Here is a 13,686-nt window from a genome sequence, read left to right as displayed (position 1 = left end):
CATGAAACATCCTATTCTAGGGTGCAGGGTCTAAGTCACCTTGACACAGAGAAGCAGCCTCAATTTCCATCCCAGGTGCAAAGCTTCAGATAAGTGACTACATTCCACATCTATCTTAACATTGTAGTTTCCACAGAAACAGGACCCTGGGGCCACTTTGCAGTCCAGGCCAGATTATGACCCCTTTACACACAGCTGTGCTTTGCTTTGAGTCTATCAAAACACTGCTTCATTTAAATTTCACCTGAACTCTACTCCTTTCCAAATCATATGGCAAACTTTTCCTCTTGTGACAGGCCCCAGGACTACACTGGTGTGCTATCTCCTTCATTGCAATGAGTCAATAAACTTGACTTTGGTGGAATTACATGTTTGTCCTTGGTGATGTGAGGCTGATTGAGCTAGAACAAAACTACATACAGTATAATAGACATAAATGTTATGGAAAAAATAAAAGCAAGGAAAAAGAAGTGTTCGGGAAGAGACAGTGTGTGATTTAAGTAGGGTGCTCAGGGAAGTCCTCATGGATAAAGTGACATCTGAGCAAGGACCTAAGGGAAGTGGTGGACTTCTTAATTGGCTGAGTATCTGTGAAAAGGAGCAGTCTAGGAAGAAGGAAAAAGTGCAAAGGCCCTGAGGAGGGGCATACAGCGCATGTTCCAATCACAGTTGCTCAGCGAGGGCTACCCTGACAACCTCTTTAATTCTGAAACCTACCCCTATCCCCACTGCTACTCTCTTATCCTGCTTTTGCTTTTCTCCATAGACGTGTTCAAGATATAATCTGTGTTTATTATGCTTGTTTTCTGCTTCCGCCAGGGCAGGCATCTTCGCCAGTGTCCTTCACTGATGTAGCCCAAGCTCCTAGCAGTGTGGGACACACAGACAAAGCTCGACAACCACTTGTGGAGGTACGGAGGCCTGGGGCTGAACAGACAGAGAGGTTAAGGGGAGGAGGAGGAGACCCGGTCACGCGGGACCTTGGGGACCACTAGGAGGGGTCGGGAGCCTCGCGGACCCACCAGGAACTAGCCTAGCTAGTTGGGACCGCAGGGAGCCACACAAGAGACCGCCCCCCACCACCATGGACGTGATACGCGTCTACGCGCGTGCGCTAGCATTGGCCCCAACGAGACGCCCGTCTGATTGGCCGCCGCAGACTCCTAGAGGTGGCATTGCGCACGCGCGCCCCTTCGCTCGAGACTGGTGCTCGTGGGTTTATGTCGCTCTCCAGCTTCCGTCGTCTCTGCGGCACTCCAGCTTCTCATCCAGAGTGCTAGTTCCCGGAGCTCGGGATGTTCCCGGAACTCAATAACCTTCTCAACATCACCCCCGACAGGGCGGAGCAGGTAAGATGTCGCCCGGCCCGGAAGGGGGCGGGTCCTGGGAGCGTGGCGGCATACTGCATCCGGGACGCGGCCCGTAGGAGCCGATGGGAAAGGCGCGAAGGCCGCGGGCACTGGGCACTTGGGAGTTGTAGTCCGTAGTGGGCCGGCCGGGGCTGGAGCTATAGACTTGTGCCCGCCGAAGGTGGGCCTGTAGACCTTCTCGCATGCTCTGAGAGGCCGTGCGTGCCCTTAAAAGTCCCTAGGAAGCATGTTCGCTAATTGGGTTGGCTTGTATTCACAGACATGTACCGGGGAGCCCTGCGCGTGGTCATTGGGTGGGGGATCCTAGGAGCCCAGAGGAGAGTTCGATTCTCCGCCATCCTAACGGGACCAGGTGCTTAACCACCTCGGAGCACTCGGCATGCTGTATTGAACGCTGCTCCTCCTCTTACGCTTTATCCTCGTGGTCTCTAATTGAGCTGATTAAAGCTGCAAGCAGCTAACATTGTGCTGCATCAAGTCCACCTTCGGCACCACAGCCCGGCTACTGTTTTGTCCACTCCTCACACTCTGGGGCACCTCCAGATCTTTCGCACTTTAACGCAGGGGTTACCTCTTTCAGGAGCATATCTTTCATAGCCTTTGTCTTCCTAATGAAATGGTAGGCTCCTTCAGGCAGCCAGGATACATGTGTGTAAAGCCTTTTTATGACCCATAGTGCCAGGCAAATTGTAACTCTTGAGTAGATCTTTGTGGATTTTAGTTGCCCAGCAGTCTGTCCAAGCCTCCAGGTGGCTCTGATTACCTTGCCAATTACTACTGGCACTTTCAAAGCTCTCAGAGTGAGGGAATGGAGGATTCAAGTGGGCACTAGGGAATGACAGCACTGGGAGTAACCCTCAAGATCTGATGGTGCTGGCCGGGCGCGGTGGCTCACGCCTGTAATCCTAGCACTCTGGGAGGCCGAGGTGGGTGGATCGTTTGAGCTCAGGAGTTCAAGACCAGCCTGAGCAAGAGCAAGACCCCATCTCTACTAAAAATAGAAAGAAATTATATAGACAGCTAAAAATATATATAGAAAAAATTAGCCGGGCATGGTGGCACATGCCTGTAGTCCCAGCTACTCGGGAGGCCGAGACAGGAGGATCCTTTGAGCTCAGGAGATTGAGGTTGCTGTGAGCTAGGCTGACGCCATGGCACTCACTCTAGCCTGGGCAACAGAGTGAGACTCTGTCTCAAAAAAAAAAAAAAAATCAAAAAAAAAAAAAAAAAAAGATCTGATGGTGCGATCTTTCATATTTTATAAGTGAAAAGAACCAATGACCAGAGAAGATAGGCACTTGCCTAAGGTCACATGGCAAGGAAGTGGCATGTGTGGTACCACGGGATCCTGACCTTCCCTCTCACCAACAGAACTAGAGATGGCTGGAGCAGGGCAACCAGGCACTGCAGAGACCATCTTTGGAGGTCTTTCCAGGGATCTTCAAGATCGGAGCTCTGACTGAAGCTGGGCCATTGGGAGAATTTTGTTGTTGTAGGTCTCCATCAACAACTACTGCCTCCCCTCTCACCTACCCTGTAGGACAGAATGGCATCAGAATTCGAAATAGGAAGTTAGATCAGAAAACTTTTTTGAAGGTTCCTTCCAATCCTGGCAGTTTTCATTGTCGTCTGATGGTAAAAGCATCCTTTGTTGAGGATCTAATTTTCCCTGAGACTGGTTCCTGATTACTAAGGTGAGGAGTAAGGAAGAGAAGGAATTTTATTCTGTTTTGCCTTGAGAAAGTGGAGGCTGAGGTATGCTTACCTATCATGAGTAACTTAATACTGATAACTTTAGTAATTGATTTTTCCATAATTCTAACTTATTTTCTTAGCATATATATCATAGCATATATATCAAACTTAGCATATATATCATTAAAAATTACACTCTGTAGGTGTAGTAATTTATGGTGGACCTGATTGACTAGATGTCTACACTGAGTTTACCTTTTTCCAAGGAGTCTAATTCACCTTTTTGTGTTCCTTGTCACTTTCAGGGGAAACTAACTCTACTCTGTGATGCCAAGACAGATGGCAGTTTCCTTGTGCACCACTTTCTCTCCTTCTACCTCAAAGGTATGGGACTCATTGATGCTGTAGAAAAGAAACCCAAAGCAAAAAAATCAAACAAAAACCAAAACTGTTTCAGGAAGCAATGAGAATAGCATTTACTAGCCAGGGCTTTGGTGTTTGGGTAACCAGGGCACCATTTTATTAGGTAACAGAGTACTGGACCATCTTGTTCCTTCCCCAACCCTGCCAAAGAATGGCATGTGCTCACTGTTTCCATGTCCTACCTTCCCTTTCCCCACACACTGTGCAGGCACTGTCTCAGGGAGGTCCTTTTGTGGCCCCCTGATTTAGTTGCTCCTTAGTTCTTAAGTATCTTGAGATCTCCAGGCACTTGGCACTATTGACGCTTATGCTTCCTAAAGAACATGGCCACTGCAGTTTACATATGGAAATAGATTAGAAAAAGAAAATAGCCAAATGAAAAAAAGACTCATTTATCAGTGGATTCTCCTTGAGTATGTACTTTGTGAGGCTGGGATACAAGCTAGACCTTTGGCACTCATAGTTATAATAATAATAGTAATAATTCACAGCTTTGAAAGTGATTTTCTTTTTCAGATGATGTGATTGTCAGCATTAGAAAAATCAAGAGAATCTACAGATAAATTATTAGAATTAATAAGTTTCAGTCAAGTAGCTGGAGCTTCTTTGTGCCTCTCTTATTTCCTGTTGGATAAAAGACCAGTTTTACCTATAATAACTAAAAATAAAAAATTAAACATTTGAAAAAGAAAGACTAGTTAAAAAAATCAGGTGTATTCCTATATACCAACAATAAACAGGAAAAAAGACACTATTTACAATAGAACAAAATTAACTACCTAGTAATACATCAGACAGAAATACAGCTCAGAATCATTGAAATAAGGCATAACTTAAATAAGAAAAAAGTACATCTTAGAATCAAATTGGGTGTGCCAGGGTGCAAGGCCTTTTGGTCTCTAGATCTGCCTCAGTGCTTTTGTTTCCAGAGGTATGAAGTCTGTGAGACTGGTTGTAAGTAGATTTATTAAAAATCATTTTATTTTGTTTTCTAGCTAATTGTAAAGTCTGCTTTGTGGCACTCATCCAGTCCTTCAGCCACTACAACATCGTGGGACAGAAGCTGGTAGGTATCTTAGAACTCTGTGGTGAGGTTCCCTGAGTGAGTACATGTGCAACGCACATGTGAGCGTGGTCCAAGGCTGGGCTTTCCTGTTTGGGTTGTAGAGAACTTAGCAAAAGATGGAAGAAGGAAATCTTGAGATTCTGAACACTTTATCTGAAGGGCTATGGCGGCATCTCAGCATGTTTTATTAGTTGAGAATTTGTAGAATGAGGCCTGCTGTTTGTAGGTGTTAATTAATCAAACACTTCTCTATTGATTCTGGACCAGTTAAGGGTTTCTCCTTCTCAGTGTGGGCTTTAATCTTGATTCTGCTGGGTTGGAGATTGCACCTTACTCTGCTGTGAAATTGGGTGCCTCCAACTGTCTTTCCCTAAGTCTAGGGCTTGAGATCCCAGTGTGGGGAGAGGCACTTTTGTTGCTTGCCCCTCACCTCATCAATGCAGGGAGAAAAGAATAAGATGGCCAAGAGGCTGGTGAACTGACCTAGCCTGGGCCATTACCTGTGACCAGGTGGACTGACTTACTGCCTGGAAAAATGGGAGCTGAAAGGAGATGGGCTGGGTTTTTTTGTGGATGGGGGTACAGGCCAGCCTTAGAGAAGGAGAGAAGCAGGCCACCCATCAGCAGTGATGTTTAAAAATGCCAGTCTTAGTGTTGGGCCAAGTCACTGCCTCTTCTCTGTTGGGGAAAAGTAAATAAGGGGCTGAGAGAACAGTAGACTCTCTCTTTCCCATCCTTTGCAGAGAAGGAAGAAGTTCCTGAGGTTAGGACATGAGCTCAGGGAGAACAGTCATGTCAAGAACACACGTTGCATTCCGTTTCTAAAGCATTTCTCTATGGCCATAGCATCTGTGTTTCTGGGTGAGAAAGCTGTGTCCAGATTGGCTACTTTTTCTTTTATTTTTGATTCATCATCAACATGGCAGGAATGGCATGCACAGTACTTAGCATGTGAAGTACTAGGGTATGAGCTTCCATACTCATGGCATATTATTATATTCACATAAGAAGGCTGGTGATGAGCATGAACAAAGCTGAAGATCAAGAGTCTTTTTCTCTGTCAGGGGTGGCTGTTGGAGCAAATGGTGTTGGATAGTGAGGATATTGGGCATCTGGTGTGTGAATGAGTAATTGAGACCTGGTCTAGGGGCATGGACAGTCTAAAGGTTTCCATGTGAACTTGTTTCTGCACAAATGGAGCAGTGGGTTGCATATTTATTACTAGAATGCATCACTGTCCCTAGGGTGTTTGTTGAAATGCAGATCCTGGGACCTGCCTTCGTTCTGGAGGTCTGAAGTTGGGCCCAGGGATCTGCATTTTAATCAGGTATTGCAAGGGATTTTTAATTGGTTGGTGGTTCACAAAGAACCATATTTAAGAAGTCCTCATCTAGATCAGGACTAAATTTCTACATTCCCTGTTTCTCAAAAATAAAGTTTTACTGGAACACAGCCATACTCTACATTTACAAATTGTCTGTGGCTCTTTTCACTATACAACAACAGAGATGAGTGTATGCAACAGAGATTGTATGGCCTGTAAAGCCTACCTGGCCCTTTACAGAAGAAGTTTGCTGACCCCTGAGCTAGAAGAGCATCAAGAGTTCATGTTGCCCTTTCATGGGAACACTTTGGTTAAAGGAAAAGAGAAGAGAAAACTTACTTATCATGAGTTCTTATTGTATTTCAGGCAGCCTGACAGTTGTACTCCATGAGTTGTGTTCTTTAACACCTCAGAACAACCTTGAGGTCCCATGTCAGTGATAGGTAAACAAAGCCAAAAGTCTGGCCCTTTCTCCTACAGCAGCATTTTCCAGACTTTGATCATTCACCCATTGTCTTGTTTTTTCTTTCCTTTTTTTTTTTTAGAGATGGGTTCTTGCTGTGCAGTGGCCTGATCATAGATTACTGTAACCTTCAACTCCTGGGCTCAAGTGATCTTCCTACCTCAGCCTCCCAAGTAGCTGGGACTACAGCATGACCATGCCCAGCTAATTTTTTTAAAGAAATGTTTTGTAGAGATGGGGTCTTGCTGTGTTGCACAGGCTGGTCTTGAACTCCTGGCCTCAAGCAATCCTCCTGTCTTGGCCTCCCAAAGTGCTGGGATTATAGTTGTGAGCCACTGCATCTGGCCTCCCAGTGCCTTATTAATATCATTTACTTCTTACTTGCTTTAAAATGTACTTAATTTTATAAATACAGGCATTTAGAAATGAAACTTTGTATTACTATTGTAAATTAAAAACCAGTATTGGGTAATCATAAAAATAAATATATAAACAAAAGAATGTAAGTTTTTTTAAAAAAAAATTGACAATTAAATGAAAATACACATTTGAAAACAGAATGAGGACTGTGGATTGGGAGCATCCAGGGGAAGGAAGACAAGGGTCCATATGCAGGGGATGGGTACACTTTTGCAGAGTTTGAAACACGTCTTGTGCTCTTTTCTGAGCTGGCATCTGGCCTTTCTGATGGGTTCCCCCACAAAGCACAAGGTACCTTATTCTCCCCTTTGTTGTGTTTAGGGTGTCAGCCTGACCTTGGCTCGGGAACGTGGACAGCTTGTGTTCCTTGAGGGTCTCAAGTCCTCAACTGATGTCTTCTTCCAGGCTCATGAGGAGCCACACCCGCTGCAGTTTCTCAGGTCAGTCAGCTGCAGCCCAGCCCAGCATTGCACACTTGGCAGGTGGGCCCAGGCAAGGTTGCGGTGTGATATCTTCTCCTCACGTGTGGGAGGACAGAACTGTCTTCAGGAGTTAGCTCTTCACTTGGTGTTGCAGCATTATCGAAAGCCCTTGGCTCTTATCATGGGGCTGAGGGTGTACATTTGTCCCAAAAGCTATAGAAAGGATCATTTGCTGGGAGAATGGCAGAGTAATATGCTTTGTTGTTTTCTAACCCTGGCTCAGATCCCTAGTCTACCCCTTTGCTTTGATCTTGGCTTGAGACTGGGGTCAGCAAATAACAGGCTGGGGGCTAGCCCCCTGTTTTTGTAAATAATGTTTTATTGGAATATAGCCACATTCATTTGTTTGCATATTGCCCCTGGCTGTTTTTGCCCTACAACATCTAAGCTGAGCAGTTGAGACAGAGACCATATGACTTGCAAGCCTAAAATATTTACTCTTTGGACCTTTAGGAAAAAGTTTTTTGTCCCTTGGTTTGGTATTCAACATCAGGCGTCTGAGATTGTCTTTCCTGCTTTTTGTTCTTTTTGAACATCAGCCAGAAACGTGGCTCTGTGCAGCCTTCCCACTTGGCTGCTGTTCATCCTCAGCCACAAAGGAGTCCACACAGGAACTCTCCCTACTGTCTCCGTCTCTCAGACACACCTTTATGCAGTGGCTAGGAGGCCATGTTCCCTCACCCTGTGTGTGTGACTGCACACACACGCCCCTTAGCACGTCTGGGGTTTCTTCATCAGAATGCAGGGGCAGGTTACACCTCCTCATCCCAAGGTGTGGGGAGTTGTCTTCCTTGTTGTTAGTGAAGATAACCCAATGCCAGGACTGAGCCCTGGAGCATGAGGCAGTGGGGCAGTTGCCCTGGGCCCTGTGCTCTGTTCCTGCACCCACTGCTGGGAAGTGACTGCTGGAAGTAGTCAGTGGGGAAGATGGAGGCTGCCTGCAAGCAGCCCTTAGACCACTGCCCCTTACCACCACGGCACCCGAATTGCAGTTTAACTTTTTGTAGCCATGTATGACCTCCTGGGAAGGCTTTTCTTGCCTGCCCGATCCAAGTTAATCTTCTAGATCCCTTAAGCTCTTGGGTTGAGAGGCTGTTTGGTTTCTCTTAAGGGCCCTGGGGTCTGTTTGTTTTTGTGACCCTCCGTTTCTAGCACAGTGCTTTGTACCTGGTAGCCTCAGGAAATACTTGAATTAGAGTAAAACTTATTCCTGCACCTGTGCATGCCAGATTGTGAACCCCTTGATGCTAAGGACTATGATATCATTCTTTGCTTCCCCCAGCCCCCTCTTGTGGTGCCACTTGGTACCTGATAAATGTTTGTAGAGAGAGTGAACTCTGGTGACTTGTCCTGTCTCTCCAGGGAGGCCAGCCCTGGGAACCTGCAACCATTGTTTGAGTTTGTGAGGGAGGCCCTGAAGCCTGTGGACAATGGAGAGGCTGCGTGGAGGTGCCCAGTGCTGCTGGTGGACGATCTCAGTTTGCTCCTGAGCCTGGGCGTGGGGGCAGTGGCTGTGCTGGATTTTGTTCACTACTGCCGAGCCACCGTGTGCTGGGAACTAAAGGTACTAATGGGACTGCTTTCTGTGCTCCCACCTGTGATCTCCAAGAGCCCAAACTGGTCCAGACCTCACTTGCTTGCAGTGATCTTTTTATTTATTTGCTTGGGGTTTTGGTTTTACTCTGGCAGGCTCGGAAATCTTTTGATCCACACACCTTGCTCCCTCTTACTTGCCATTGCTAAAAAATAAAGCCCTCAGATATAAAGGGATGTGTTCAGTGGGGCTGGTCACATGTGGTACTGCCACAGTCCCAGCTGTGCCATACGTGGCCCGTGTGTTCTGGGCCAAGTTATCATCCCTGAGTGTATTTTGTAGATCACCTAAGATAATGGCTATAACTACTTTAAAAATTGCAAAGTGCAATACAAGTACAGGATATAAAATATTACCTTTATTATAAAATTATGAGACAAAAATAGAGATTTTTGCCATAATAGAGGGGTTTTTTGTTTTTGTTTTTGTTTTTGTTTTTTAGACAGGGTCTTGCTCTGTTGCCTGAATTAGAACTCAGTGGCTTCATCATAGCTCACAGCAACCTCAAACTTGTGGGATTAAGCAATCCTCCTGCCTCAGCTTCCCGAGTAGCTGGGACTATAGGCATGCACCACCACGCCTGGCTAATTATTTCTGTTTTTTGTAGAGATGGGGTCTTGCTATTCCCCAGGCTGGTCTTGAACTCCTGGCCTCAAGTGATCCTCCTGCCTCGACCTTCCAAAGTGCTAGGATTATAGGCATGAGCCACCAGGCCCAGCCCATAATAGAGTTTTTAACAATAATAATAGACCAGCCCATAAAATAGGAATGGCTGTGGTGTCTACCTCACAGGAATTAAGTGAGGTGAAGCTTGTGACATGCCAGCACAGTGTCTGGCCCATGGTAGCCACCCTTTAGTATGCCATGATGCAGCCCATAGAAATGTGTGGACATTGGCCTGGTGTGGTCAGGCTGAATGTGTAGAGCACTGAGAGGGAGTTGCTGAATGAGTTAGCCAGGGGTGTGGGTATCCAGCATTGCCTGTTGAGCACTTCCTGTGTGCAAAGTCCTGCCTGAAAGCTGTGTTCAGGGAACTTCTAAGGCTGTCCTAGCTACATTCACAGGGCCAGGAACCAGGGTAATGTGGAGAGAATGGAAGGAGGAGGAAATGTAAAGGGCTTGAAGGACACATTCAGGGTTGGGGGTGAGAGAAAAGTAGTCAATATCATCTTCTGGGCTGGATGCAGTGGCTCATGCCTGTAATCCTAGCACTTTGGGTGGCCGAGGCGGGAGGGTCACTTGAGGTCAGGAGTTTGGGATCAGCCTGAGCAATAGCAAGATCCCGTCTCCATAAGAAGTAGAAAAATTAGTCGGGCATGGTGGCATGTGCCTGTAATCCCAGCTACTTGGGAAGCTGAGGCAGGAGAATCACTTGAGCCCAGGAGTTGGTGGTTGCAGCGAGCTATGATGATGCCTCTGCACTCTAGCCTGGGTGACAGAGTGAGACCTGTCTCAAAAAAGAAAAAAAAAAAAGAAGCTACCTTTTGTAGCTCAGCTTGGTCTGTGACCTGCTACCACCTTCTTTTTGTAAAAATATTTCTTTTAGTTGAAAAAGTAAAGCTTGGGCATGGTTAAAAAAAAAAAAAGAAGAAGAAAGAAACAGTATAAAGGATCCTTTAGCAAAAAGTTGTAATTATCTCCCTCCCTCCAATGTCTATATCCTTTTAGAGTCTATGCTGTTATGAATATATTTGTATGTAATTTGTCTCCCCGCATTTTTCTTTACATTACCGGTAACTTGCCACCCACACTGTTTGGTATGTCTTTTTTCATTTAATAACACACAATATATTTTGTTGTCCATTGCCCAAAAATAACACATGGATCCGCTTCATTCTTTTTGACAATTGGGCAGTATTCCTTTGAAAGAACTTATTATTCTTTATTTTATTTTATCTTTTCATTTCTTAGTCTCATCATAGGAGGAAGGACTTATTCAAGCTCTCACCTTTCAGTGAGGTTGCCCTTTCCCTGCATTTCTGCTTGGCTAACTCCTTCTTGCCCTTCAAGACTCAGCTCAGATGTGACGACCTCCTGACCTCCTCCTCTGGGCTAGACAGGGTGCCTCTTCTTTGTATTCCTCCAGCACCCCATGCTTCCCTCTCTCCTGGCCTTGTGATCCTGTATTATCAGCATCTGTCTGTCTCAGAGCCCACATCCCTTGTCCCTTTCCCCACTGTGGAGTCTGGTACACAGGAAGTACTCAGAAACTTTTCACTGGATAAATTGGTGCCTGGCAGAATGGTAACAACATTCAGGAATTCAGGAGTGAGCTAATTTTGAAGACCATGGGGTAAGCTTGGTTTAGATGAATCGGGCTGGAAGTATAGGTTGGAGTAGATAATTGGAATGAGAGTCCAGGAGCCCAGGTAGAGGTTTTTCCCACAAAGGGGCTGGTTGTAGTGGCAGCAGAGAGGGTGATCTTTGAGAGAATGTGCAGGGGAGTGGAGGTACTAAGAGGCTGGTGCTCCTTGACTCTGGGTGTCCCTTCCAATAAGGAGCAGGTTTCCATCTTGTGTCTGATGCAGGGCAACGTGGTGGTTCTTGTGCATGACAGTGGAGATGCTGAAGACGAGGAGAATGACATCCTGCTGAATGGCCTCAGTCATCAGAGCCACCTGATCCTGCGGACTGAGGGCCTGGCCACCGGCTTCTGCAGGGACGTGCATGGGCAGGTACACAGGGGCTGGGGTCAGGGGGTCACTGGGCAATGAACTGCTGACCCCTGTGCATTTGAGTCCAGACTGCACAGGAGGGATTATTGGGCCTGAGGGATTGTCTGGTTGGGATAGTCCTTCAGGTGGAGGAGAAACCTCAGAAATTGTGTGATTGCAAGTCAGAGACTTGCTCCAGATGGTGTTTTGCCTCATGGACCACTGCACGTTTTCCATGGTGGTCCCATTTGTGACCAAAGTGGAGCTCTCCTAAAGAGGAGACAGCTCTCTAGAGTGGCATGCAGGGACCATGCTATCAAATATCTGCAGAATTCCCCTGCAGTATGACAGTGGGCTTTGTATATTCAGGTCAGCACTGCTCCTTTTAAAATAAGCACTTGGGGAGGCCGTACCCATGGACGAGGGTTGCTGCTGCTGCCACTGCTACCTCTTACCAGAACAGTTGGAATACCTGGGGCAGAAGCTGAGAGTGCTGTCCGGGAAGGGGAGCCAGGTTCTACCCCTCTGAAGGGGCTGCTGTCTGGTTCTGTGCCTTCTAAATCTTCTCTTTTGGAATCCCCTGAGCCTCTGCCACAGATTCCAGGTTAACTTTACATTGACCACTCTTGACTCAGTATGGGTGGTTGGGAGTCTTGGCCCAGAGTCATTGAGAGGCAGATCCGCTGGATAAAGCAGAGGAGCAATGCTGTGTCTATGGTGCCTGTGGCGTGGCATGAGGACATGATGTGCTGGGCAGCTGCGGTCTCAGGCCAGTCCCCCAGAGCATTTTAGTCAGTGAAACATTGTCAAAAAAAATGTCTAGCCTTCCTGAGCCTCTGCATTGAATGTACAAATCCTAATGAGATTTTAAAAATTAATCTAGCCAACAATTATAAAACCAGGCACAGAAAAAAAGACCAAAAGGAAATATATAAAGCACTGTAATGGTTTTCCTCTGGAGCAGTTTTTTTCCCCTTCCTTTTCTTTCTCTTTCACATTTTTCTGTAATGAGCAAATAAGGCTATTGTAATGGAGGGGGAAACCTTTATTTTTCGTTAGCTGGTAATGAGCTTTATTTTTCAAGTTGGTCCCATTACTGCATGGCACGTCTGACTGTGATCTCATAGAGCCCTCCACTGAAGGTCACAGAGAAGGCAGGGTGGGATTCACAGTGGAGCAGGTGCTCAGGGTGGCTGCTCCTCTCTCATTCTTCTCTGTCTCTGTAGCTGAGGATCCTGTGGAGGAGGCCATCGCAGCCCACAGCCCAGCGGGATCGGAGCCTCACTTACCAGTATAAGATACAGGACAAGAATGTGTCCTTTTTTGCCAAAGGAATGTCTCCTGCCGTTCTGTGACCTGATTTAGGGGAGCTGAAACTACCTTGGACTGTTTTCGCATGTGGAAGATAAAGCAACCTAGCAGGAATGGGTCTGCACACCTTCGTAGTGGTATTTCAGGCTGGACTGGCAGCTCTGCCGTGACTCAGGGAGGGTTGAATGGTGCAATGATGGTGTGCCTTGGCTCCCCTGGGCCTGTTCAGAAACAGTGAGGCATGCACGACCCTGCCTCTGCCGAGAGAGAGGCTGGATGTTGAACCCCAGCAAAAGGGGTCCTTTGGAGCCTTCATATAAATACACTGTAGCCCCAACTGCCCCATTTTTGGTTGTTGTGCCTTTTAGAGCCAGAGTGGGTATGAATGTGCCAGCCAGGAGATAGTCCCGGATGGCAGGCATCCAGGGTGATAACTAGAATAATCATGGCTGGAATAGGGTATTAAGTTCCCACATCGGGGCTTCCTCTGAGTTGTATCTTTAATTTTTTTTTTTTTTTTTTTTTTGAGACAGAGTCTGACTCTGTTGCCTGGGCTAGAGTGCCGTGGTGTCAGCCTAGCTCACAGGAACCTCAAACTCCTAGGCTCAAGCAGTCCTCCTGCCTCAGCCTCCCGAGTAGCTGGGACTACAGGCATGCGTCACCATGCCCGGCTAATTTTTTCTGTATATATTTTTAGTTGTCCATATAATTTCTTTCTGTTTTTAGTAGAGACGGGGTCTCGCTCTTGCTCAGGCTGGTCTCGAACTCCTGAGCTCAAGCGATCCTCCCGCCTTGGCCTCTCAGAGTGCTAGGATTACAGGCATGAGCCACCGCGCCTGGCCTTTTTTTTGTTTTGTTTTGTTTTGTTTTAATGAGACAGAGTC

At 46.6% G+C, this 13,686-nt stretch overlaps 1 protein-coding gene across 9 annotated transcripts; it reads left to right on the top strand.

The window, feature by feature from the left end:
* Positions 1-1,171: 1,171 nt before the first annotated feature.
* On the top strand, positions 1,172-13,319 carry ELP6 (elongator acetyltransferase complex subunit 6). 9 transcript variants are annotated; one of them, XM_069473584.1, is made up of 7 exons: positions 1,172-1,349; positions 3,371-3,449; positions 4,484-4,554; positions 7,083-7,201; positions 8,606-8,807; positions 11,366-11,512; positions 12,718-13,319. In XM_069473584.1, the coding sequence occupies exons 1-7, from the start codon at positions 1,296-1,298 to the stop codon at positions 12,844-12,846; spliced, it is 801 nt and encodes a 266-aa protein (XP_069329685.1). In that variant the 5' UTR covers positions 1,172-1,295; the 3' UTR covers positions 12,847-13,319. The 9 variants fall into 9 exon arrangements, with proteins under 9 accessions (XP_069329685.1, XP_069329684.1, XP_069329687.1 ...); XM_069473583.1 differs by having other exon boundaries at positions 11,342-11,512; XM_069473586.1 differs by lacking the exon at positions 4,484-4,554.
* Positions 13,320-13,686: the final 367 nt, after the last annotated feature.

Source organism: Eulemur rufifrons, chromosome 7 (assembly GCF_041146395.1).
Source record: "Eulemur rufifrons isolate Redbay chromosome 7, OSU_ERuf_1, whole genome shotgun sequence".
Lineage (NCBI taxonomy): Eukaryota > Metazoa > Chordata > Mammalia > Primates > Lemuridae > Eulemur > Eulemur rufifrons.
Note: the sequence above shows the minus strand (reverse complement) of the source record. Positions and strands in the feature narration are given on the sequence as shown.